This window comes from Oreochromis aureus, linkage group 11, assembly GCF_013358895.1.
Source record: "Oreochromis aureus strain Israel breed Guangdong linkage group 11, ZZ_aureus, whole genome shotgun sequence".
NCBI lineage: Eukaryota > Metazoa > Chordata > Actinopteri > Cichliformes > Cichlidae > Oreochromis > Oreochromis aureus.
This window is the reverse complement of record NC_052952.1, coordinates 20,783,953-20,808,163: the sequence shown is the minus strand read 5'-3', so window position 1 is coordinate 20,808,163 and position 24,211 is coordinate 20,783,953. Positions and strand designations below refer to the sequence as shown.

General features: G+C 40.4%; 4 protein-coding genes across 13 annotated transcripts; 1 reads left to right on the top strand and 3 right to left on the bottom strand.

The window, feature by feature from the left end:
* Positions 1 to 3,387: 3,387 nt before the first annotated feature.
* s100a10b (S100 calcium binding protein A10b) lies at positions 3,388 to 4,701 on the bottom strand. Its single transcript, XM_031734102.2, has 3 exons — positions 4,546 to 4,701; positions 3,810 to 3,964; positions 3,388 to 3,670 (listed from the first exon to the last, which is right to left on the bottom strand). The coding sequence occupies exons 2-3, from the start codon at positions 3,945 to 3,947 to the stop codon at positions 3,518 to 3,520; spliced, it is 291 nt and encodes a 96-aa protein (XP_031589962.1). The 5' UTR covers positions 3,948 to 3,964; positions 4,546 to 4,701; the 3' UTR covers positions 3,388 to 3,517.
* A 1,137-nt stretch (positions 4,702 to 5,838) lies between these two features.
* krtcap2 (keratinocyte associated protein 2) lies at positions 5,839 to 8,807 on the bottom strand. The gene is made up of 5 exons (XM_031734131.2): positions 8,651 to 8,807; positions 8,030 to 8,184; positions 7,790 to 7,853; positions 6,499 to 6,565; positions 5,839 to 6,398 (listed from the first exon to the last, which is right to left on the bottom strand). The coding sequence occupies exons 1-5, from the start codon at positions 8,652 to 8,654 to the stop codon at positions 6,278 to 6,280; spliced, it is 411 nt and encodes a 136-aa protein (XP_031589991.1). The 5' UTR covers positions 8,655 to 8,807; the 3' UTR covers positions 5,839 to 6,277.
* Positions 8,808 to 9,194: 387 nt separating this feature from the next.
* Positions 9,195 to 11,983, bottom strand: tmem107l (transmembrane protein 107 like). Of its 4 annotated transcripts, XM_039619756.1 has the most exons (6): positions 11,632 to 11,982; positions 10,487 to 10,554; positions 10,308 to 10,408; positions 9,881 to 9,977; positions 9,712 to 9,752; positions 9,195 to 9,584 (listed from the first exon to the last, which is right to left on the bottom strand). In XM_039619756.1, exons 1-6 carry the CDS (start codon positions 11,716 to 11,718, stop codon positions 9,568 to 9,570), a joined length of 411 nt encoding a protein of 136 aa, XP_039475690.1. In that variant the 5' UTR covers positions 11,719 to 11,982; the 3' UTR covers positions 9,195 to 9,567. The 4 variants fall into 4 exon arrangements, with proteins under 4 accessions (XP_039475690.1, XP_039475689.1, XP_031589976.1 ...); XM_039619755.1 differs by having other exon boundaries at positions 9,712 to 9,977; positions 11,632 to 11,983; XM_031734116.2 differs by lacking the exon at positions 9,881 to 9,977 and having other exon boundaries at positions 9,712 to 9,808.
* Positions 11,984 to 12,106: 123 nt separating this feature from the next.
* trim46a (tripartite motif containing 46a) lies at positions 12,107 to 21,224 on the top strand. 7 transcript variants are annotated; one of them, XR_005614879.1, is made up of 13 exons: positions 12,107 to 12,734; positions 13,535 to 13,793; positions 14,284 to 14,431; positions 15,191 to 15,389; positions 15,468 to 15,614; positions 15,707 to 15,802; positions 16,259 to 16,512; positions 16,600 to 16,721; positions 16,819 to 17,148; positions 17,806 to 18,035; positions 18,152 to 18,219; positions 19,147 to 19,336; positions 19,497 to 19,578. XR_005614879.1 is itself a non-coding variant. In XM_039619752.1 (13 exons), the coding sequence occupies exons 1-13, from the start codon at positions 12,675 to 12,677 to the stop codon at positions 19,942 to 19,944; spliced, it is 2,406 nt and encodes an 801-aa protein (XP_039475686.1). In that variant the 5' UTR covers positions 12,107 to 12,674; the 3' UTR covers positions 19,945 to 21,224. The 7 variants fall into 7 exon arrangements, 6 of the variants coding, with proteins under 6 accessions (XP_039475686.1, XP_031589896.1, XP_039475687.1 ...); XM_039619752.1 differs by having other exon boundaries at positions 19,292 to 19,336; positions 19,497 to 21,224; XM_031734036.2 differs by lacking the exon at positions 19,147 to 19,336 and having other exon boundaries at positions 19,497 to 21,224.
* The last annotated feature ends 2,987 nt before the right edge of the window (positions 21,225 to 24,211 follow it).

The window sequence follows — 24,211 nt, the reverse complement described above, 5'->3', positions numbered from 1 at the left end:
CTGCTCACACCAATTTGAAGGTTGGTGGTTCAGTCCCTGGTTGCTCCAGTCTGCATGCCAAATACCCTTGGGCAAGATATTAACCCTAGGTTGCTCTCACGAGGCATGTTGTATAAAGTGCTAAATAAGAAACATAAGAAACATTTTCCATTTAATTAAAAAACATGGACACAGACCTGATAAAATGTGTGCATAGCTATCAGTTCAAAGGAATTATTTTCAGTCATCAGTTTAATCCAGTCAGTTAAATCCAGTTGTATTAACAAAGACCACCAGTACCAGACCTCCTTGGGTCAATCCAGGTATAACTCTGATCATCTTTGCTTCTAGTAACTTCCTGAGTTTTTTTTCATATAGTCATTCTTCCCACTTACAGCATTTACAGCCAAAGGTAAAGAGGTTATTAAGGGTTATATGAGGCAAAGTGATCAGATCTGAGCAAAAGAATTGTTTTATCTCATCTTTTTCATGCCTGTTCTGTTCTCGTGGGTGCTCCTTTTCAACTCCATGTACTTCCAAACATCCACCATCCTCCGAATGCAACTACATCTGCCCTAATACACCAACTCAGAACTCAAAACAGGGCTTCTTCTTAATTGAGGATGGAAAGAGGGATAGAAAAACCAAGAGAAGAATCAATGAGTGAACCAGCAGACTCTCTAATTGGCTTTCAGGAATGTTACGGCAGGTAGGGATAAAACTGAATTTGAAATTGTTCCAATTTTATTTTATCTCTGTCTGCCAAAATGATGAGCAAGCAATAGCAAAACACTGACGCAGCAGTGCTGTGACTGTATTTAGTGCATGCCTCAATGAAATGCATGAAACACTGTTATTAACCTTTTTTATATATCAGCCAAGCACACTTATTAAATCAAATATAAAATCCAAAATTTGTATATTAAATTGATGTCGCTTAACGCTGTTTTCCTCGAGGCTTGCTTCTTTCTTCATTGTCCTGCAGTCCTGAAGTTTAGACTACACAGGCTTCTTAAATGTGAATGTATTTATTCATTATGGTTGGTTTAAACATTGTTGTTTAAATGGAGCCGTGCAGCCTCTGTCCCCTGCATAGCTGCCTGTCTTCATTCCAAACACTGTGGCACCATCTTCTGGTCAAATCAAAATATGTCAAATTAAAAATTTCCACCGGTCAATTCCAGTGCGTTTCATTTTTTTATTTATCCCAAAATGTGTCAGACTTATAAATAAATAAATATAAATAAATCAAACAGGATTTTAGTGCGTAAACAGCCCCACGTTAAAACTTTAAGTGTAGTTCTTGTTGCTGAAGTGAGTGAAACCGTTTCTACAGTATTGATAGCAATGACAAATGTGGAACAAGTTTCAAATCCTCATGTGTGTGTTTTTTTTTTTTAAAGTTCACTTTTACTCACAGATTTCGAAACTTTGCATCCATCCACCCTCTTCCGCTTATCGTTGTCACTGTCAGTGTCGCGGGTGGGCTGGGTCCTATCCCAGCTGTCTTAGGGCGAGAGGCAGGGTACACCCTGGACAGGTCGCCAGTCTGTCGCAGGGCTAAGACAGAGACTGACAACCATTCACACCCATGGGTGATTTAGAGTTACCAGTTAACCTAACCCCAATAACTGCATGTCTTTGGAATGTGGGAGGAAGCCAGAACACCCGGAGAGAACCCAGGCAAAACATGCAAACTCCACACAGAAAGACCCCAGCCTGATGGTGCAATTGAACTCAGGACCTTCTTTCTGTGAGGCAACAGTGCTAACCACCATGCTGCCAAATGTTTCATTAGCCCTGAACATTTTATTTGTATTGTATTTAACTTTTATTTATACAGGTAGTCCCACTGATACTCACTGTCTCATTTACAAGAGACAGACAAACATATAATACATAAAATACTGGTGCTTTTAAACTTTTGATTTCATTTTCTTCATGAGGGAAAATCCAGAGTTGGACTTCTTTTAATCTTCCTTTCTGGCTTCATTTAATATTTTCTAAATCATGATCTGTCTTTTTTAAGGTCAAGAATGGAAGAATAACCCCTGCAAAAAACAAAAACAAGATGTGCAAATTATTTCTGAAAAAAAAAGAATGAGAATGAATCTGAGTTATACACTGGAGTGAATATTTCGAGTTAACCTTATTCACTTCAATCTCCTCAAGATGATTTAAAGTTCACTTATGCTACATATGAGCTGTGTGGGGAAAAACAACAACAACTGTTGTGCACCTTAATTCTGTAACCATGTGCCTTAAAAATTGAACTTTGTGTGTCCTTGGGGAATATGCACCTCTGTGCTGCATGCACTACATGCTGGCTTCAGCAAAGTAGGCTGGCCATGTCATACAGTCAGTATCAAGTCAACTTGAGTATTAAATATATATTAAATAAAATACAAGACAAATTAAAAGCATGCATAAATATGCATAACAGAAAGGAAAATCTGAGTAAAAACAATAAGATAAAAATAATAAAGTCAACTTGGGTCACAAGCCAAGCAGAAAAGGTGGATCTTAAGAGTTGATTTAGTGATGTACAGAGTCTTTGCTGTGTCCTCGGCACATCCAGGAGCAGCTGGTAAGCTCATGTGATCAACCGGGAAGGGGAGTCCGAGCGCAGCAGCCCAGAGATATAAGGCAGGGCGAGACCATTTAAGGACTTCAAAACAAATAAAAGAATTTTAAAATGAACCCTCAAAAGGGCATTACTGTATACACTGCAAAGCACACAGAACATATTGATGTGTTTGTAGTTGGCAGACTGAAAATACTGCAAAGGCCAAGGGTGGCCTGATGTGTTTGCAGTAAGACAGATCCTTCACAGTGTAATGAGCATGTTAACATTCACTTAGTGTGTATGCCTGTGTGCACAATATATTTGTATTTTTACTGAACTGGAGTTCAGTGAGTTTAAAGGTGGAATTCAAAACTTGTAATGAGCCGAGTACTTAATGTTTACCAGATGGATCTGCACCAAGTTCAAAAAGTGCAGTTTGTATCTCATCTGGAGGAGTTCTGTGAGAGAAACTCCACCATCTCCAAAAATGTTACTTATTTGACCCACCCTAAATAAATCATGAGCTCATGCCTCACAGGCATGTGTGCTGCAGGATGCTTCAGGCTTTTTAACACAAACGTCTGATCCTGACACGTTCCTGTGTCGAAGCAGTTACCCTCTCACGCTGTGTAGAAACTGCTGCCTCAGTTAAACTATCAATGAGAAGTATGAGTGAAATGATGCACATCAGATATGAATTCATTAATACTCTCACTACTTTTAGATCCATCTTCTAGTTTAAATGTGTTGCAGAAGTCAGCTATCGGATAGTAGCTAAAACTCTAGCATACCCAATGTTTTTGAATAAAATTTACAAATAAGTAGCCAGACACACAGTCGGGGAAATTTTGTCAAAAGCAGTTTTTACTTGTAAATCCGGCACACAGATGTGCAACACAATCAACTTTATCTCTTACAAAAAAAAAGAAAAAAAAAGACAAGCATTATTTTCTCTTACAGTATATAGTTCTTTCACTTCTTTTTAGCACTCATGGAGCAATATTTTTCACAGGCCATTGTGAGGCCGGCGATGAATGGCATAAATTCTTCAAAGTCCAAGACATCATCTTTGCTGTGGTCCAGATCCTTCATGATATTGTCCACGGTGTTGGGATTCTTCTGCGTCTGAAACAGATGTAACAAGAGACGAGTTCACGGTGAAAAGTTAGCGCATGAGCAATAGCATTTTTATAAATAACTTTAATATGGACAATGATTCACGCTGAGGATAGAGATCAGATATGATAGCAAAACAGATCCTTACTTTCAGGAAGTTGGGAAGCTCAGCCTCAATTAGTTTTCTTAGTTCTTTCTTTGTTAAGGCCTTTCCATGTTTGCCATCATGGGCATACTTGTTGAACACGGTTATCATGGACTCCATGGATTTCTCCAAGTCAGTCATGGCTGCAGAAATGAGTGCTGGAAGGAGAAAAGGCAGGAATGGAAATAAATATAACAGTTTTTTTTCTTATTGCGACATTATATTTATAAGACAGTTGCCTTTCTTCTGAAAATATGAGACAAATATTCAGTTTTCAAAATTTTTTTTTTTTTTAACTTTTACTGTTGGCTTGTTACATTCACATTGGAGAAAAATGAGTGAAACATGCAGCCAAGCATTAGGTTACAGCACATTGTTTGAAGAGGATGTGGGTGTTGGTTTTTACTGGCACTCAAAGCAAATTCTTCTGGCACAAATCACCTTCTGGCCCCAAACCCCAACCCCGTATATGGGTTCTACCTCCCCTCTCTTTATAAACTTTAACACTTTGTGGTTCAGTTTCAGAAAAAGAAAAAACTAGGCACACAGACACACAGTAAAGCTAGACTAGAGAGAAATAGGCCTAATGTTTTTGGAGACACCCAGTCCCGGCGTAGCAAAGGAGGAAAATCCTACGTAATGCACCAACAGCACCTCAGCCCACCCAACGTAACATTCAATGGAAAAAAGAAAAAAAAACAACTTTCTAACTTTTTAAAATAAGTTTAAATAGCCTTACCGGATCACAAGGGTGCAGAAACTGTGGCAGAGCTTCAGTGGAGTTAGACGTGGGCTGACTGAAAGTTTATTCAACACTTTATAGTCATCTAAGCAACGCCCAAGTGATGGGAGGGAGGAGGGATGCAGAGAGGCAGGGAGAGCAAATAAAGGAACACTGTCCCTGTTTTCTCACAGTTACTGCAAGACATAGAAGGCGTTGACATGAAGATGCTACCTCACAAAAATCTACACTCTGTTTGTGTTTCATCATCCAAGTAAAACAGAAGATGACACAAAGCAGAATAACGCATGCATGATGGGACCTGCTAAGACTGAGCAAGTCTGCACTGGGCCGTCTTCTTTACCCGTAACAGTCGGCACACCTGGATACATGAGAGCAGCAGGATGCTCTCCCGAAACAAGGCGAGCCGGGGGAAGGGAGTGTGAGGCTGTGGGCAATGGACAATCTTCACTGCGAGTGTATTCCCAGATACCGCTTCCAGCAGCACTGCAGGAGCACCCTGATCAAACTGACCCTTTACTGTCACTTGGCAGTTCCTTTAAAACTTGCTCAACAGCTCCTCAGTGATTTCACGCTCTCCTGTTCTCCAAGGAGATGAGGAGTGAAGGGCCTGAAGACTGTTATGGTTAACTGAAAACTGAAGTAAAACTTAAAACTGAATGAAAAATTTTAAATGATCTACAGAAAAATGAAATCTAAAACAATATTGTTTACTTCCAAAGCTGAAAGAAAACTGTTACTACATTGGTCGAAGAAGCATGAAGAGAAACTGATGCATGATTTATTCAGTCAAGGCTCTCTCCATGTCTGCATCAAATACCTTCAAGAAGTGTCCTTACATTCTATCTGTGCTGAACTTGTAAAATTACTCTCCTAGCATATATCTCATCCGTAATAATATAAAAAAAAAAACATTAACTTTCCTACTGAGGCTAATAAAAACTAAATATTTCCTAAAAGTTGAAAACTAAAACAAAATCATCCAACCAATCTGAAAGACAGATAAAAATTTAGCTGAGAGAAAAGTGAAAACTAATAAAAATTGAATATCTTGTGTTACCACTAGAGCCACCAGTACTTTTTCCTAACCTTTACACCACTGCTGTCCTCTTTAAATGCATATTTCAGTATATAACAGAAAAATAAGTGGGTTGCAGCACTCTTGACTATGGGAATGGCTGCACTAGGAATATTCACACATATGCCACTGCATATCATGATTTTATTACATCACCACACAGCTAGACTGCAATTTACAAACTAAGCAAAGGTAGAAGGAAGCACAACACATTGAAAGTCTTTCAGAAAGTTTAATTACAAAAATGGATTTGAAAAAACAAAACAGAAGAAAACTGAATACACAGGTGCCGCGATGGAGGAAAGAATCTCTTTGCAACCTTTTTAAAAAGAGCGCTGATTAGAAAGGGATGGAACGTAAAACACCGTTTGGCCTTATATCTACCATTTCTTTGTGATTCAAATTTAAGAGAACTGTAAAATAAAAAAAAATATACAAATAAAAGGATCAGATTAACTATTACAGGCTTGTACTCAATGAAATGATGACTTAAAATAATAACCCCAAACCAAATTTTATATACCTAAAAAAGGCCTAATAACATAGGATCATTGTGACAAAACTGTGCATTCAGCTGAGTAGCAATGACCACCAGCACCTGGGGAATAATGACTGGTCGAAGTGTGATACAAGTGTGATCCAGTGGGTTCTTTAGTTCTTCCTTTTGCTTTTGCTGCCAGCTTTGGCTGGTGTTACTACAGGAACAGCTGCTTGGTAGAGGGCGGCAGACACTTTGTTGATGTAGTACAGGGCAAAGAGGGAAAAGATGAGGCTGAACAGGAAAAAAGACAGAAATATGTTAATAATCAAATACATTTAGAAGTGTTTTCTAGATACTTTGGGTAAGCGTGTTCTGCAGAGGTGTCACTTACCAAGTAGTGACACAGACACGGTGAACCAGGCCAGAGGCAAACAGTGAAAGGCACAGACACAACAGAACTGCAAGATGACACAGGAAATGATATAAGTGATGAGCATTAATGTGAGCCTACAGATGTGCATAGAGGTAATAATGTTAGAATGTTATTTTAAATTTGCATTGGCTGTCATGATGATATTCAAATCTGGACCAGAGGGTAGACTCAGCCCATTGAAACTAGCATCTTGCCCACCCATTCAAAAGATTTGTGTGTGTGTGTGTGTGTGTGTGTGTGTGTGTGTGTGTATGTGGGAAGCCTAAAGCCTGCACAGAGGTAGTGCAGAAGCTTTACTTACCTCAAGTCTAGTAGCATTGCTGTGTTTTATTTACCTTGGCTAACTAAAGCACACACAGAAACCAGCTGCTGCTTATAAATGCTACTACAACTAATCATCATCATCATCATCATCAGCACCACCCTAAATTTATCTAGCTTTTATTCTCTCCATTAGCTCAAATGTTTTGTTGTTCTGGTTTACCTGACGTGGTAGATTTAACATCAGCAAGATGTTTAATATAATTAAAATGAAATGTTTAATGTTTTAATTTATTTTAGGACTACCTAACAACATTAAAAAAATGCTCCTTATCAAATAAGCACATTACATTTTCTTCTGAGATTCTTATATTTGCACATGAACTCGACAGTGAGACATTTAGTGAAGACAATGCATTTTCGGTGAATTTTTCAGCTTATTTTTACTGTAATAACTGTGTTACTGACAGTGATTGGAGCAGTATTTATAATTAGCATTTTAACAGGCACAAAAACCCTGAACAGGTTTTGCTGTTGCAATCAGAAGCAAACCACTGTAAGTTCATATTAACTGTGTACACTAAATTACTTTGCAGATGTTGATTCCTGTAGTGACCGCTGCTCTTCAGCCTGCAGAAACCAGCATAGAGCGGCTATATATTGAGAGGAACAATTTAGCTTTATTATTGTTAATTTAGTCAGGCTTTTGCTTCTTGGTTATTTTTTGCAGGGTTTGTGTACAAAATCAAACATCTCAGAGAAGATCGCTTCATCTGAACAGGGACTTAAACCAGCGATCTGGGTTACCTGGCTTCTCTAACCTCTGACCTTTACCTTAACCAAGATTTCCACCTATAATTTCTAGGCTAGAGTTTGGTATAAACAATTCTGATGTTTCAGGTAAAGCTGAGCTAACAGATGACTCAGCAGAAATATTAAACACCACGTGAACAAGAAAAAGGGAACTGCATGGGCCATCATCACTTACTCTCAGGGAATATCTTGGCCTGGAATCCCTTTCCGAAAACCAAGTTTTCCAGATTATTAAATGCCTGAAAACAAAGTTAAGGTGCGACTCTCCTCAGTGACATCTAGACATTTTTATGGAGAATATATAATAAAACACTGAAAGTTGTTCAATAAATACCGAATTCCAAAATAACTGTGCAGTTTACTGATTAACAACATTGGCAAAGCAATTCAACTCTACATGTCACTTAAAGGATACAGTCAGGGAGCAGATGAAGAGGACTGAGCCCAGAAAACCTCCCAGGATGGTGAGCCACTCGGTGGATGCCAGCTGCTTGCTGAACATCTGCATCCCCGCGAATACCAGCACTGAGAGCAGGCTGGATAGCACCAGGGAGGTTCCAGTGTTCACCGCTACAAACAACAGAGATAAACTGTCATCTGGACAAAACCTGAGACTATCTAAGGCTAAAGAGTTATCTAGTATAGAACTGTAATGCAACCAAAAGTAAACGATGGTTTTAAATGTCATATCTCGTTTGAATTGGGCAGTCATACGCCTTGGAACTTAACGCCACGTCAGTGTTCACGCATAACGTTTCCCACGTATAGCTGTTAGCTCTGTGCTAATCAACTCACATCTGCACCAAAAACACCCCTCTAATATAACTTCCTAAATACTCAGTACATGAAAACATTTCTGGTACTTTACAGTAACGTTGGGATTGCTAGACTGTTATAAAGAAATCTGTGTTAGCGTGGCTTACATTTAACATTAGTTACACAGGACTATAAGACATGACTGCACACTGAGACTGATGATATCTGCACATCTATGTCTGTGCTGAAGTGTTTCTATTGATAATTATGCAATACATACCCATACTGTAATACTTAATTATAGTCCCCGTGACGAAGCACCAGTAAATTAAATTTAACTTCGACGAGCCAGCTAGCTGCCCCGGCTCTAGGAACTAAAAACCAGATTACCCGGCTCTAAAGTCAGATGGGACCGGTGGGAGGAGCCACATGAGCTCTCCGGGTGAAAAAAAAAAATCAATAAAAGAATAAAAATCCAAATAATGGTTGTTTGATTCCACTAAAATTCAAATCGAAACATTTATAAAATACAATTATGTGTTTGCATTACAATTACATTTCTATCGTCTAAATACACACACACATACATATATATGTACGTTATATACATTATGTTTATCTGTTTTGTGGAGGTCTAAAAGTAGAACTTCATGGTACAGTTCAGAACACGTGTGTAATTATGCTAGCATTAAATCATTTAACTGAATTTCAATTTATTTCAACAGAAATTACAACTTAAATGTATTTACCTAGAAACACTTTGCAGTAGATGCACTAGATCAAGCTGAAAGAAATAATTTTAACACACACACAACCAAAGCAACAAAACAATTACAAGCTTTATTTACTTTTACAGACTAACTAACAATACAAACACACTATATAAACGAAAAACTCTAATTCCAACATACAAAAAATAGACATAAGGTAAAAACGTATGGTGCATCAACTTTATTCAAAATATATAAAAATAGATTAAAAAACATTTTGAAAAGCGTGTTTTATGCATCCCTTACTGTTGGTGTTTTGTACCGATATATGTCTGGTATCCACTCTTTTTCTGTAGCTACAGTATATCTCTTAACAAACTGACAGATGTCTACATCCACACTCGGTTTGCACCATCTTACATCCGGACTTTCTTTCATAAAGGCTTTTTCTTCAGTCCAAAAACGGCTATGAACAGAAGAATCTCCACTAAAGCAGGTAGAACACTAAAGAAAGAGCCAGAGAGACACCAATGTAGGTTATACTTCTGTTTATAATGCTTAAAAGAGGATATGTCACTTTGAACTAGAGACATAAATCCTAATATTCACATCAACATGCATACACACCAACCTGCAGGTGGCAAAAATAACCCAGTAAGTCCAGCATTCCCACTTTTCAAACACAAAAAAAGACAAAGACACTGATGCGCTGCAGTGGGCAGACAGTGCTGGTTGAAACATGAGTCAGGGAAAAGCACTTTGGAAAAACACAACAACATTGAGCAAGCTTATACACCAACCTGCAGATGGCGAGGATCCACCAGTAGATGTGACACTCCCACTGCTCAAACAGAAAGAAAAGCAGAGCCACTGAGGCACTGGCATGGACTCCTGTTGCTATACCAGGCAAAAGATAGTCATGGAAGTGTAACTGATCACAAGCACTTTTTAAATTATTGCTTTTTTTTCACACTAACATCATTGCAGTTGTTACTCAGTTACTCCCATACATCTCTCTGTTTGCCTTGGCGCTACATATCATCTCACTTACAACTGCAAGTTTTATATGTATTTGGAGTATTTGCATGTTTTTGAACAGCCAGTCATAAATAGTCCTTAGAGAGGAAACTATGTGGACTATATATGCATAATAATTAATAAATGTAACCATTTGGAATCAAAACACAGACGACAAATAAGAGTGTAAAATGTGAGTGAAAAGGATACAAAGGAGGCCTTGGCTGCAGTTGAACATGGACACTCCTGAAAAGAAACCAGCCAGCTCTATAGCAAACAGACCGAGAGTCACTGATAACGCCACCACCAACCTGAAAAAGAGAATACATATAATAGATAGGAAGATGTGTACACAAATGTGTCAAATGTGTTTAAAAACATTTACTTACCGTCTGTCCTCAGTGTCATACTGCTCCTGTGTGAAATCCAAAGGCAAACAAGCTTTCACATTATTTTCCTGTAAAGTAAAAGTTACAAATTGGTGTAATCACTTCTTACGACATGAGGAAAAAGAAGTAGTGCCAATTCCAATGGTTCTGTTGTGTGATGGACAACTTCCTCCTGACTCGCTCCATTTTCAACATCCTTTGTCCAATTTATCCACTATTTCTCCTCTGCACATGTCCAAACCCTGTCAGCCTCGCTTCTCTGACTTTATCTCCAGACCTCTAATCCTGAGTCATCTCTCATCTACTCATTTCTAAACCCAGGTATTTAAATTCATCCACCTCCACTGCTATACCCTTGCAGCATCACTGTTATATCTCCCCACCTCTCATTCACACACGTGTGTTCCTCTTCTCCCGAGATCATAGCTCCACCTCTCCACCTGCTCCTTACTCTAACTACATATCACAATGTTGTCTGCATACATCATAATCCACAAAGACTCATACCTGATCTCATCGGCCAGCCTGTTTATCACCAATGGATACAAGAAGGGCCTCAGAGCAGACCTCTAATGTAATCACACCCTCACCTTCAACATGTCACGCCTACCACACACACCTCATGTTTCACTGTCCTCATACATGTCCTGCATCACCCTCATGCCAGTCCTGAGTTCCTCGTGAAGTACCACAGTTTCTCTTTTGGACGTCAAAATCTTTGGCTTCCTGATGCCATGCAGCTGCTCCAGTTCTTGTTATTTATTTATTTATTTCTATTTTATTTATTTATTTTTCCTGACTTCATCACCTGAGGAAGATTATTCGTATTCTTTTATTTTTCTTTTTGTTTCGTGCGTCTTGTAAGTCCAGATTTGAATCTGAATTTGAATTACTTTCTACCTTGGCAAGTTTTTTTCTTTAGCGCATTGGGATAAAGTACTTATGTCTTCTTCTTTTTAAGTCTTTAAACTCTGAGGTCTCTCACATGTTGACATTTTAAAATTTATTTTAGTTGTTTTTAAATTTTCCTGTCGAGTTTCAGTGCCAGTATCTGCAGATTATCGTCACCCTTTATTGTGTTCATGGATATTTACAACAAGTTATCACAGAATACAAAAAATTGTTTGCCATGCTTGCTTACTTACCCTCGACCAAAAGATTGTGATCACGATGACGAGGTGAGCTATGATGGTGAGAAATCGAGCGGGGACAAGGCTACTGACCGCCGACATGGTTGAATAAAGTGTAGCTAGACAACAATTCAGAACAACTTCGGTATTAGTCCTGGACGGGAAATGCAGTTTTTCGGCAATTCAAATGTGCGTAGTAGCTACGGTAAGATAGCAAAAAGTACAAATAAGATAACTGCAGCATAAACACATCCGCCCATGTCACTGATTTAACTCGTATTCCATATAAAATACGAACTAAGTCATCCGATTTCCCCTTGCTGTGATTATTACACGAAAGGCGGATGCTCTGGTTGCTACAACAACCAGCGAACGGGTGCATCCAGTATTACTGACCCACCGCATGAAAAAGCAACATACAAAGGTTCCGGACATGGAACAACAATTTAAGAACTCGTGTGTGTGTGTGTGTGTGTGCTTGAAAAAACAAAACATTGCCATCTAATGGCAAAACGAAAAACTGCCACTAGCATATGTATCAACATATAAATACTACGGAGGAGCTACACGTTCAAGGAGCTGGAGGTTTATTTCGAAAAACTGACTGCAAATTGTTTTAAGCTGTTTTAAACACACATCCAGAATGCCATGCGTGGAAAAACCCTATAAAATGCTGTAATTGTATAAATGTTAATCGGACATTTTTATTTGCAGGTTTGGCATACATTAAGATAAAATAAATCTAGCTGGAATATAATAGTGCCAAGTTCCATTCTAATTGTATTAATCGGTCTTTGAGCAATGCGACTGTGGCAGCTGTAGCCTAAACCAGTCCAAATCCCCCCTCCTCCCATCTGATTGCTACGTGGAGTGGACTCGTTGCTTTGAGACAGACGGCACTGAATCGGCGTGTGTGCAAAAACACACCTCCAGCACGGCTACATCAGATCGAGGCCCGGGTTTGCCATACCTCGGTACGGTAACCCTGCTCAGCCTTTCTCCAGACGAAAAAAAGGCGATCCGTTATTGTATCACAGAGGCATTTGCATCGAGGGAGTATGGCAGAAGCGGACTTACAAACCTTCACATCTATCATGGACGCGCTGGTTCGCATCAGTGTAAGTGTGACGCTCATTTTATTAGCCATTTTTAACCATGTGTGCTCTTTTTAAAAGCGATCTGTTTACCACCTGTGCATTTACCTGTGGATCTTTTCCATATTGCATATATGTGCGCTGATGATGAAGGAATGTGTGGCATTTCTTCCTTTGGAAGGTATTTTTTTGCATCTCGAATCAAAGAGAAAAGGCAATGCTCACTGTGGCTGGAAACGTAAAACAGGGCCACTGTGACCACAAATTTATTAATTAAGTAAACAAAAAGTTCTAGTAGATCAAATGAGTGTTTGAGCATTAAAACTAATTAAATATGTTGGCGAGTAGTAGGTTAAAATACTCGTGATACACATGATGGGAAGATGCACGTTGTCATAGAAACGGGAAGCTGCGTTTAAGTAACTGCAGCAATAGAAAGGGGCCTCCAGAACCAGTAAAACTGATGCTGGTGGACAGAATGAGCAGAAAAATGCATTTTCATTTTACAGATTTAAAAATCTCACTGCTTTGTACTACTCAGAGTTGTGTAAACTGCATCTAAATTTTTTACAGGGTACAGGTAAAGCTAGATGAGTATTCAGGGGAAAGCTATTTATTCATCCACGCTGGCCTTCTCTGCTCCCTGTATATTCAGTGCCAGCCTACGTAACCTGTTTTTATCTCCCATTTTTCACTCTTGACTCCTACACATTGACTATACATTTTTTTCACAAGACACAGAATGTATAGAGCAGCCGATTCCTTGTTTATTCTAGTGATTCAGCTGTTATTTAGTCTTCAGCCTCTTTCGTCCTCCTCTCCAGTCCAACATGAAGAGCATGGAACAGGAGCTGCTTTGCCCAGTGTGTGATGAGATGGTGAAGCAGCCCATCCTCCTGCCCTGCCAGCACAGTGTGTGTCTGCTTTGTGCAGCTGAGGTGTTGGTACAAAGAGGCTATCCTCCTCCAGATCTCCCTCCAGAGCCTTACTCACCATCCTCCACACCCAACACCCGATCCCCACGACAGACACGCAGACCTGCTCCCAGGACGCCTGATCGCCTGGAGCGGGTCCTTAGAACAGGTAAAGGAAATAGTTTATGTGTGTGTATGTGTGTGTGTGTGTTTGGCATTCAAATGAACAAGGATGATGTTGGCGTGGCATGATGTCACTGTCCTCTCAGAGTGTCATAGATGATTTAACAGACACATCAGCATCCTGCCGCACATCCAGAGCTTTATGGATTCATCTAATGACTTATTTAAGTGCATGTAGAGCAAGAAGATAGAGTCTGAGAGTCCTTACCTCAAGGAGACACGAAAGGCAGTAAGCATCTGCCGAGCAGGTGTGTTGCCAAGGTGTCTGTGTAAGCAAATAGTTTTTCCTCTACAAGTTTATTTTTCATGATGATCTGCACAAATGTGGAGACAAATTAGAGTTTCGCTTCCTTCCTTTTCTCACTAGTCCACCTTTGTTAAATTCCTCATAAACTATCTCTAAAAACCTTGCATTTTTATTCTTCTGTGTCTGTGTTTCTTTCCTCTTTATCCCCACACCTGCATCACTCTCCCAGTGTGTGGGACATACCCAGGGCGACGGCGGAAGGAGACCCATCCCCCCATGCTGTTTCCCTGTCCTTCCTGTCAGCAGGATATAGAGCTCGGGGAGAAAGGCCTGACAGACTGCCTTCGCAACCTCACCCTGGAGCGCATTGTGGAGAGGTATGTATACGCACAAACACCATGAATATCACGTAAGTGCTGTAGCATCACAACCTCAGGTCAGGCAGAGAAAGAGCCGACACCTTTTGGCTCCCCCGTGCATGTCACCTGGCTTTATTTTATCCAGTGGGAATGTCGCATTATAAGAGCTGTAATAGTTTTGGAAAAGCACTCTAACCAATCGTGCAGGCAATGTGAAAAGGCAGCGAATGAAGAGTGAAGCCAGTGCTGCTTTATAAATGAGACAGGAAATCATTTGCTGGAAGGAGTTGCAATAATGATCTTTTCCTTTACTCTTGATCCAAGGCTGAGAGCAAAGTGCAGGGGCAGCTGTAAAAATGCAGCGCAGCAGTGGTTAAACTGTTCATTTTTGTTTGGACTGAAACACTCTTCTGGCTTTTTTAATCCCGCACCCCCCCCCCATCAGTTCAAACAAAGGAGATCAAAGTAAGAGGAGCTGCTTCTAAAACAGTGAAACAGGGAGAGCCACTTTCACACGCAGCAGTTTGTTCGCTGCTTCCTCCCCTAGAATCACTGCTATTGGTGGGGAAAGTGTGACGGTGCATGTTTTACTGCGCAGGATGCACTAACAAGGCAGCTGCTGGTGATGTAACCAGGTCAGGCAGTTGAAGAGCTGCCTTCCTAACTACTGAAAAAAGCAGGCCACAGTCAGATGAGCTCATTATTCCCATTCTCTTTGCCGCTGCAGAATTATCACAGCCTTGCCCTTATCTCCATGTACACACGTCTGTCCTTTAGGTACAGGCACACAGTAAGTCTGGGCAGCGTAGCCATCATGTGCAGTTTCTGTAAGCCTCCCCAGTCTCTGGAGGCTACCAAGGGCTGCGCTGACTGCAAGTCCAACTTTTGCAACGAGTGTTTCAAGCTCTACCACCCGTGGGGAACCCCTCGAGCTCAGCATGAACACATTCTACCTACCAACAACTTTAGGCCAAAGGTTGGTCTCTGTTTTTATCTCCGCACATGATACAAAGTTGCATCTCTTCCAGTATGTTAACCCTCCTTTGTGTTCTAGGTTTTAACATGCACAGAGCACGAGCAGGAGAGACTGCAGTGGTACTGCCGTACCTGCCAGAGGCTGCTGTGTCCGCTTTGTAAGCTACGTCGTATCCATCATGGGCACAAAGTTTTGCCTATAGCACAAGCCTACCAGGCACTCAAGGTGATTTCGAGAGTGGCAGTAATATGTTTTTACTGTGCTACAGCCCTGGTGATTGCAGCATAGAAGTGTTAGCTTTCTATTTGGTTTTACAGGACAAGATTACCAAGGAAGTCAACTTCATTTTGGCAAACCAGGAGACAATACAGAGTCAGATCACTCAACTGGAGGCTGCCATCAAACACATGGAGGTGTGCTTCTCCTCTGCTTTGTTAAAGTAGCTTTTGATCTTTGTTCAGGTGCAACAGTATTTGCTAGGGCTTCAAATGGAATATTTTGGAGGTACATTTTACAATTTTAGCAGAAAATATGTCATTGGGATATCAATACTGTGTAGATTTTACCTGCAGCTTTCTCCCGAGTTTCTCAGCAAAAAATTTAATTATTTCACCGAATTTAGAGGAACTGTGATGCTTCAGTACAATATGAATGAACTTCAGTTTAACTGACCACTTGCTTTTAACTACAATTGCAACACAAAGGACAAGGCCCTGTAGATGCCTAAGCTCTAGTGCTATAGCACATACGTGTTGGTTGCAGACAGGCCTTTGTCTCCAAAAGCATCGTGATTTTTCCCTGAGTAGCAACAGTATCTCCAATCTTTCTTCATTCTTCCAACTATTTTTGCATCCTCTCTCTTTCTGCAGGCCAACAGTGCAGTGGCTCTACAGCACTTGACTCATTGTATCCAAGAGCTGGGAGCGGCTGTAGCTGAGCGCCAGGGGTCTTTGACCTTGGCCTTGGAGGGATCCCGCAGCAGAAAGGAAGAGGCCCTGTCCTCTCAGGTCTTTGAGAAGCAAGGCCTGCTGGAGCAGGCCGGTCTGATGGCCTACACTCAAGAGCTGCTGAAAGAGACGGATGCACCCTGCTTTGTGCAGGCTGCGAGAGTAACACACAACAGGTAAGAGCTTCAGCCGTTTTCATTCAGTTCGAATTGTTACCTTTATTTGAATTTTCTTTAATTCCTTTTATTATCTTATTTCTCCAGGCTGGTGAAGGCTATAGAAAATCTCCAGTGTTTCTCTCTCGCTGCCGATCCCTCCTTCAGACACTTTCACCTGGATGCATCCAAAGAGATCAAGATCATAAACAGTTTGGACTTCATACAAGGTGGGTTGTCAGCTTCTTTGTTCCTGCAATACGCGGCATGTTAAAGAGTTAAAAATGAATAGTTTAACCTCCATATCTTTGCAATTTTTCTCCACAGCTCCACTGGCTCCAGTCATTGACACTCAGAAGACGTTAGCTTACGACCAGCTGTTTTTATGCTGGCGGCTCCCTCAGGACTCCGCTCCAGCGTGGCACTTTTCTGTTGAATACCAGCGACGAGCAGGAGGAGCTGCGGCCACGTGGGGTGGCATCAGATCCCCTAATTCGGCCACAGCTTGGCTGCGCATCGATGAAGTGAAGGGGACTAGTGCTGTGGTCGATCGACTGCAGATGGACAGCGTGTATGTGCTGAGAGTGAGAGGGTGCAACAAGGCTGGCTTTGGAGAGTACAGCGAAGAGGTTTACCTCCACACTCCACCGGCACCTGGTAGGATGTGTACACACAGTTGTTTCAGGACTAAAAGTCTTCATCTTGCCACTCTTTTAATGAAATTCTAAGATTAACAAAAGCTGTTTTTTCCCCTAGTATTCATATTGCCAGTAGTCATTTTCAGCCGATTGACTAATCTTTGTTTCTTTTCTCTCCATCCCTTGATTTCCTCCATTCCCATTGTTTTAGTTTCTGCAAAAGCCTTCCTTTATTTGCTCTGCATTCCAGTGCCATCCCAGTCATACTATATCTACTTCTGTCTTAAATGCCACAGGTCTGTTTTTTCTGCACTTTCCAAAATCATTTGTGTTCGTACATTTTGTCCATTGTTCTTTTTTGGTATTATTGTAAATAATAATCCATCCAAAAGTATTTGTCATTATAAACATATTTGAGGAAAAAAGGTATATGTACACTGATCAAATTTTACTCTTTACCTTTATTGTTTTTCATGTTTTTGTTGTAAAGCCGTCTTAGTATTCATCTTGAAAACAAAGTTTTCTTTTCATTTGTCTCCTATGTGTTTGTCTCATGCTCCTTTTAGCCCCTTTTTCATTTTCTACGCCTGAGCTGCAGGATCTAACCTTTCCTCCTTTCTGATTCCTTTCCTTTACCTTTCTTGTCATCTCTCTCCTTCTTTATCCTTCCTACCAGTCTTGAGTTTTTCTCTAGACTCTCGCTGGGGCTTGCATGCTGACCGGTTGGCACTGGGTAAAGGCCAAACCTACGCCCGCAGTGTGCCAGGCCTCTCCCTTCTGCAGGCTGCCGATCGCACACTAACATCTTGCCACTTGACCTCTGACTTACTGGTGGCAGACTTGGCTGTCACTCAAGGCAAACACTACTGGGCATGCTCTGTAGAGCCTAGTTCGTACCTGGTAAAGGTAAGAGGAAGTGTTGTTGATCATGTTGTGAAGAAGGCTTTTAAAAAAATCTTTTACATGCAGACTCACAATGGATGTGACCAAAGCTTCTTTCTTTTTGCTCCCCTCATTTGCAGATAGGAGTTGGGCAGGAGGCTAAGCTACAAGAGTGGTTCCATCTCCCTCAGGACATGGCTAGCCCTCGGTAACTAAACCTTACCTTTTCAACTATCCATCCATCCATCCATCGTCTTCCGCTTGTCCTTGTCAGGGTTGTGTTTGACTTTATTTAAACTGACTGGTTTCCTGGCATGAACCCAGCTTTTAGGCATAGGCCACAAATTTTCAATAGTGTTGAGGTCAGGGCTTTGGGAAGGCCGTTCTAAAAGCTTAATATTAGCCTGCTTTTTATATTCCACAACCAGTTTAGATGTATGTTTGGGATTACTGTGCTGCTGGAGCACAAAACTATGTCCAAATTTAAACCATAAAGCTGTTTATTTGAGGTGAAGTTGAAGTATTTGGAGGTAGTCCCTGTCCTTCATTATCTCATTAACTTTGTGCATAATTCCAGTGCCACTGTTAGCAAAACAGCCCCACAGCATGATGCTGTCACCATGCGTGACAGTTTTCTTCAGAAGGCTTGTCAATGTGGGCAGCTGCAAATTTCTATTGAGTTTGAAGGTGTTCATTATGGAGCAGGGGTGTCTTTCTCAGTTGGCACCCTCCATGGTGATGTAAAACTAGTTTCACTGTGGACAGTGATGCTGCTGTTCCAGCAGTTTCCAGTTCATACCAGACTCGAGCCTCTGTGGTTCCTGAGTTGTTCCCAAGCATGCTGACCAATATCCTCTCATCTGAGGCTTACAGTTTGGGTCTTCCCCATTCAAACTTGTGCACCCAACTCTTGTTTTGTAAAGTCATTAAACATGTTTGCTGTATTAAACACATGAAAAGTAATCAAAAGCCCCAAATTACCATGACATTAATATCCATGATGAATGGATGTAATCATCTGATCATGACTGTCAAAGGTAGAAATAGCAGTGCTCAGAAACTGGTTGTGGCTGAGGTAGTAGAGCAGGCCATCTATTAATCAGAAACTTGTTGGTTCCATCTCTGGCTGCTACAGTATCCTTGGGCAACATACTGAAAGAACTTGGACATGGAAATGACTGTTTTTATGAAATGGTGAATGAGACATGTACTCAAGTAAGTAGAAAAGCACTAAATAAGAGCCACTTCATTTGCCATTCAGTAACATGCCTTGTATTCAGATGGATAGGAGCCATGGCAGCACTTTCACTTCCTCCATACATACAGTAAGTTAGAATTAAATATATTTTTAACCACTTGGGGGCAACATAACAGCTTGTAAACACATCAATACTGCTGCTGGCCACTGCTGGAAACAGCATTTTAAGTAGAAGAAACTAAATCAGGTTTACTCCAAGTTTTGCTCTTATCTCTGCTTCCTCCCAGCTGCGACCCAGACAGCGGCCATGACAGCGGGGCTGAAGATGGCCAGGACTCCCCTCCCTTCTGCTTCCTCACTATGGGCATGGGCAAAATCCTGCTTCCTCAAGGACACGGTCAAACTCAGAGCCAGGGTGACAGCCAGAGCCATGGAGCAATGCACTCCCACAGTAGCAGCCATAGTAGCATGTCTCACCCTCACACTGCTCCTCTGCCACCTCGGCTAGGAGTGTGTCTGGATTGCGACAAAGGACGAGTCACCTTCTACGATGCCCACTCTTTGCGTATCCTATGGGAGGGACACGTGGATTGCTCCGCTCCGGTGTGTCCGGCATTTTGTTTCATTGGCGGCGGAGCCCTGCAGCTGCAGGACCTTGTGGCCAACCGGAGCATTGAGGAGCCACCACCTCGGAGAGTAACCATCCAAACAAGGGCAACGAATCTAAGTAAATAAACAGCTCGTTGGCACAGTTCACTCAGAGATGAGAGTTTGTGAAATGATCCTGGGCAGAAAATGCTCTCTGGCTGAACGGTGACTGCTAAATACAGTTCCAGTTTTCCCTTCAGTGTGATCAATATAAATATCTGATGTTCTTTTACAGTTGCACTTGGCCTGAACTGATCACATTTCTCTTTTGGCTTTTTTTTTTTAATTAAAAAATTACTTTGCAATGCTACTACTAAGGACACTGTAGCCAAGGTGGTTTTAGACTATGCAGAATTCTGTTCACAGGGTCTCTCAATAATCTGTGTGCAACGGGAAAAAAAACAAAACAACTGCTCTCCCTTTACTTTTGGCTAATTTTGTCCCAGAATAATTGGATAACATAAGCTGCATGCAGGTGTAACTAAGATTCATAACTTGCGTATCTGCAGATAACCGACTGTCACCTTGTGAAAATAACTCAGATGTACTGTATGCCTAATTTTTTTTTTATCTTAAATTTTTATGTAGCGCCAGCAATGTGAATATAAAACAAAATTAGAGAATGTGAATTTTCTTCTGTAGTTGAATAAAAAGCTTCAGTTTTGGTTTTATATAGTCACTGTTTTGCATTTCAAAAGAATTGTGTGGCTTTTTGGCTGCGTAAACATGCTCACAGTTGCCTACTTTTTTGTGTGTGTGTGATTATAACACAAATCAAAGAAACCTGAAGGAATACTGTTCTCGTTACGCTGGTTGACATAACCATGCGAATACATTTCAACGTGTCACGTTTTGAAAAGTTGGAAATGTTTATGGCCTGTTTGTGTCGTGTGTGTTTATGGTGTTTGAGTGATTTACACGTAAGTGTCAATGATCAGGTAAATGAAGTGGATTACTGAGACAAACTGAAGTACACTTTATATTTCACTTTTCCTCCCTATACCTTTTGAAACCTACAATATTAGCTAAGTTACTTATTTCCTGTTATGTATCATTTAAATGCAAAGAGTTTACACTGTAGTATTTTCAAAATGACAGGCTCTGACTGTATTTTGATATGATTTTTTTGTGGGTATGTGTGGGTGTGTGAGCTCTGGCTGTAACTTTCACCCTTTCTGTGGTATGTATGTGTGTGTATCCTGTCCTGTCCTGTCTTGAATAACTCGTCTATACCCCGTACATATGTTCCAGCACAGCACTTGAATGACTTGAGACTGTAGCATCTCAGAAATCAGAGTCCTCCTGATTTAGACTTTGCCTTGCTGGCAGTATGTTTCTATCAAGTCAAGAGAAAACAATAAAAGAATGGCAACTATGATGTGGAGTCACTTTGTGCCGAAAAATTCCTAAAACAAGTATAGTACTGTGAAAAAGTCTTCAGGTATCCCTCATTTCTTTTTATTTTTCTTGAAAAATGGGAAATGAGTGCAACAGTCTATTGAAACATTTGCAAATGTACATGGGAAAAAAAAATACAGTAAAAACAGAGATTGTGCAATTCTAACAGCCACTGGCTGAAATGGAGCCAAAACCATGACACGGCCTCCACTTTGTTTTACAGATTACCGTATACGCTCACTGTTGTACCGCTCCCCTGACCTCATCCGTGCATACTGACATCAACTGGAACCAAAGATTTCATATTTGGATTCATGACTCCATCAGACCTGTTTCAGTTCTTGTGTAATGCAGCATACCTCAGCCTTTCCTTCCCATCCTTATGAATTGCTTCTTAACAGCCTCCCTTCCACTGAAACCATTCCTGATGAGACTTCAATGAATAGTAAAGGATCAGATGCATTTCTCACGACTACTTTTCATCTAACGTAGATGGTTTTTAGGCCTTCCACTTCTTCATTTGTTCTATACTTATCCAAATTGTCCAAAGACACACTGCATACAAAATATTTACGGTTTTCAGCTAATATCTCTTCGCACTTAACCCTGTTGGTACAAAAATACTATTTTATGCCTGCATAAAACTGAATCTTTGGCTTTTTTTTCTTAAGAGAAATTCAGCTAAAGAAATGGGAACAACTGAAGTGTTTTTGCAACTAGCTACGTAGCAAAGACGTAATTTAAAATCGGTACTTTCTATATTGTCTGCTGTGTGTAGACATAAGTTCTATAACTTATGATCAAACAAACAAACAAATTCATCTGACAGTGTTCAGGTACACAGGCTGGACTGCAAATAAGTGGAAAAGCAGCCAATGTCCAAAGAAAATCTTTAAAAGAATTTCTTTTCCCTGCCCTCGAGCACCAGAACATGTGAACTCAAAGATTTCTCTGTACTGGAGAAATTATAAGTAGATATCCACGACAATTTCTTTAGTGCTTCTTAACATTTTGTCATTCGGTCTTTTAAATTTGAACCCCCCCCCCCCCCCAAAATGAACTCACTTAAATTAAAGCATTTCATCATCAACTGACATGTCTTCATACAATACCCAACATTAACATAAACACAGCTAGTGGTTAAATTGCTGCCCACAATAAAAGTCGACACACTTTGACTGACTGCAAACAGCAGAACAGTAGTCTCAGAGGGCTTATCAAAACAAACCCTATTTGTTTGCATGTCATGGAAAAACCGCCTCTCAGTGTGTGATGCCCGATTGCATGTAAGGGCAAGTGTGCCAGAGCTGCTTAAATGGATAAAGTGGATGTTTTGTGCCACAGGGTTTAAATATAATCAGCCAAGACACACCTTTGGAAATCTGACACTGAAAGCAGCAGAAAGATTTCAACACGTGCTTTATAGCATGTTAACACTAGACGGGAAAAGGTGAGTGGGTTGTTTTTTAACAGCGTAGTCATCAAAGAAAGATATTTTCCAGAAAGGTAGATGACTTAGATACATATTATGCAATCTCAAAATTTCTCTGAATTTGTCCTTGTCATTTGACATCAGCAGGGAGCTGTTGCAATCAAACCAATCATGCAATCATAGCTGAAGCTCTTTCACTTCAGAAGCTTGCAGTATGAAATATTCAGCATTAGGGGGCAACATTGCTTCTGCATTGTCCAAGTGTCCTCTCTTTTGTTTGAAAAAAAAAAAAGAAGTTCACAACAGGTGCACACGGTGTCAACACCGAGCTGTCTGGTCACAAATCTGTGATGACATGTCAGATAATGTTAGGTAATGGGAGCATTCAGCTTCTGTTTGGTTCACCTGAACCAGTCTTCATGGTATTCATGGTGTTAGACCTGGAAGAATATTAATCTTGCTCATATCTATCCCTTTCTTTTTCTTCTTTTTGGACATAACAGAAAAAGAAAGAAAACCTCCCACAGGGCACAAATCTAAAAATCTACATTGACACCACACTGTTTTCCAGTGAAGCGTTATACAGACATGTTCTTGCTTTTTGTTTCCTGGTGTTTTTTTTCTCTCCGCAGGCCTCTGTTTGCCCTGTGGCTTCACCATTTCTTAGCTACGGCTGAGTGTAGCGTAAACGTGTTTACCAGAGAAAACTCTGCATCTCAAAACTCGAGGCTGTATCTGCACGTAAACACGTAACTGTGTCTCAAAAGAAATTTGTTGTGATTTGTGACTTCAGGGGAATCATTACGTAATCATGAATCATGCTGATAACAACATCCTCATCTGCAGTATGCACCTATACCTGAAAAACCTGGAATTTTTTTAGAAGAGATCTTAACTGATGACAAGGAATTCTAACCCTCAGCTGAGCCCAGCGATTGTTAGTGACTAAAATTCTTATGAACTTTTGTTTGTGTATCATACTAGACTGTTTGCTGTATCTATAAAGGACATTTTAAAACGTTTCAATGTAACTAATCACAGGTTTCCATATTTTTTTAATGACATATGTTTCGTACTTATATGTATTTAGATTTGCTGTCAGCAAAACTATAGACAATAATAGACAAAATGTAATAAAACTCACAGTAGGCTTGAGTGAATTATGTATTACAGTGAACTAGTGTCATTTTGACACTAAAGATATAGATGAACTAGTGACTCCATGATATTTTTTGTCATTATAATTGTGCAGGGTTTCATCATAATTTGCCCATCTCGTGATCCTGATCAGAACAAAATATAGACAAATATCTTGTGTGTAAATCTATAACAGTCTAAACACTGAAATATCTGAAAATATAACCGTCAACATCAGTGCCTAATTATGGAAAAATTACCAGTAAATTACAAAGAAATCCAAGCCTACAGTGTTCACAATAAAAATAAACACAGTTCAGATATTTCCGGGTCATAAATGACACCACACAACTTTCCGCTGTCTTTGCCACACCTTTACAGTTCCTG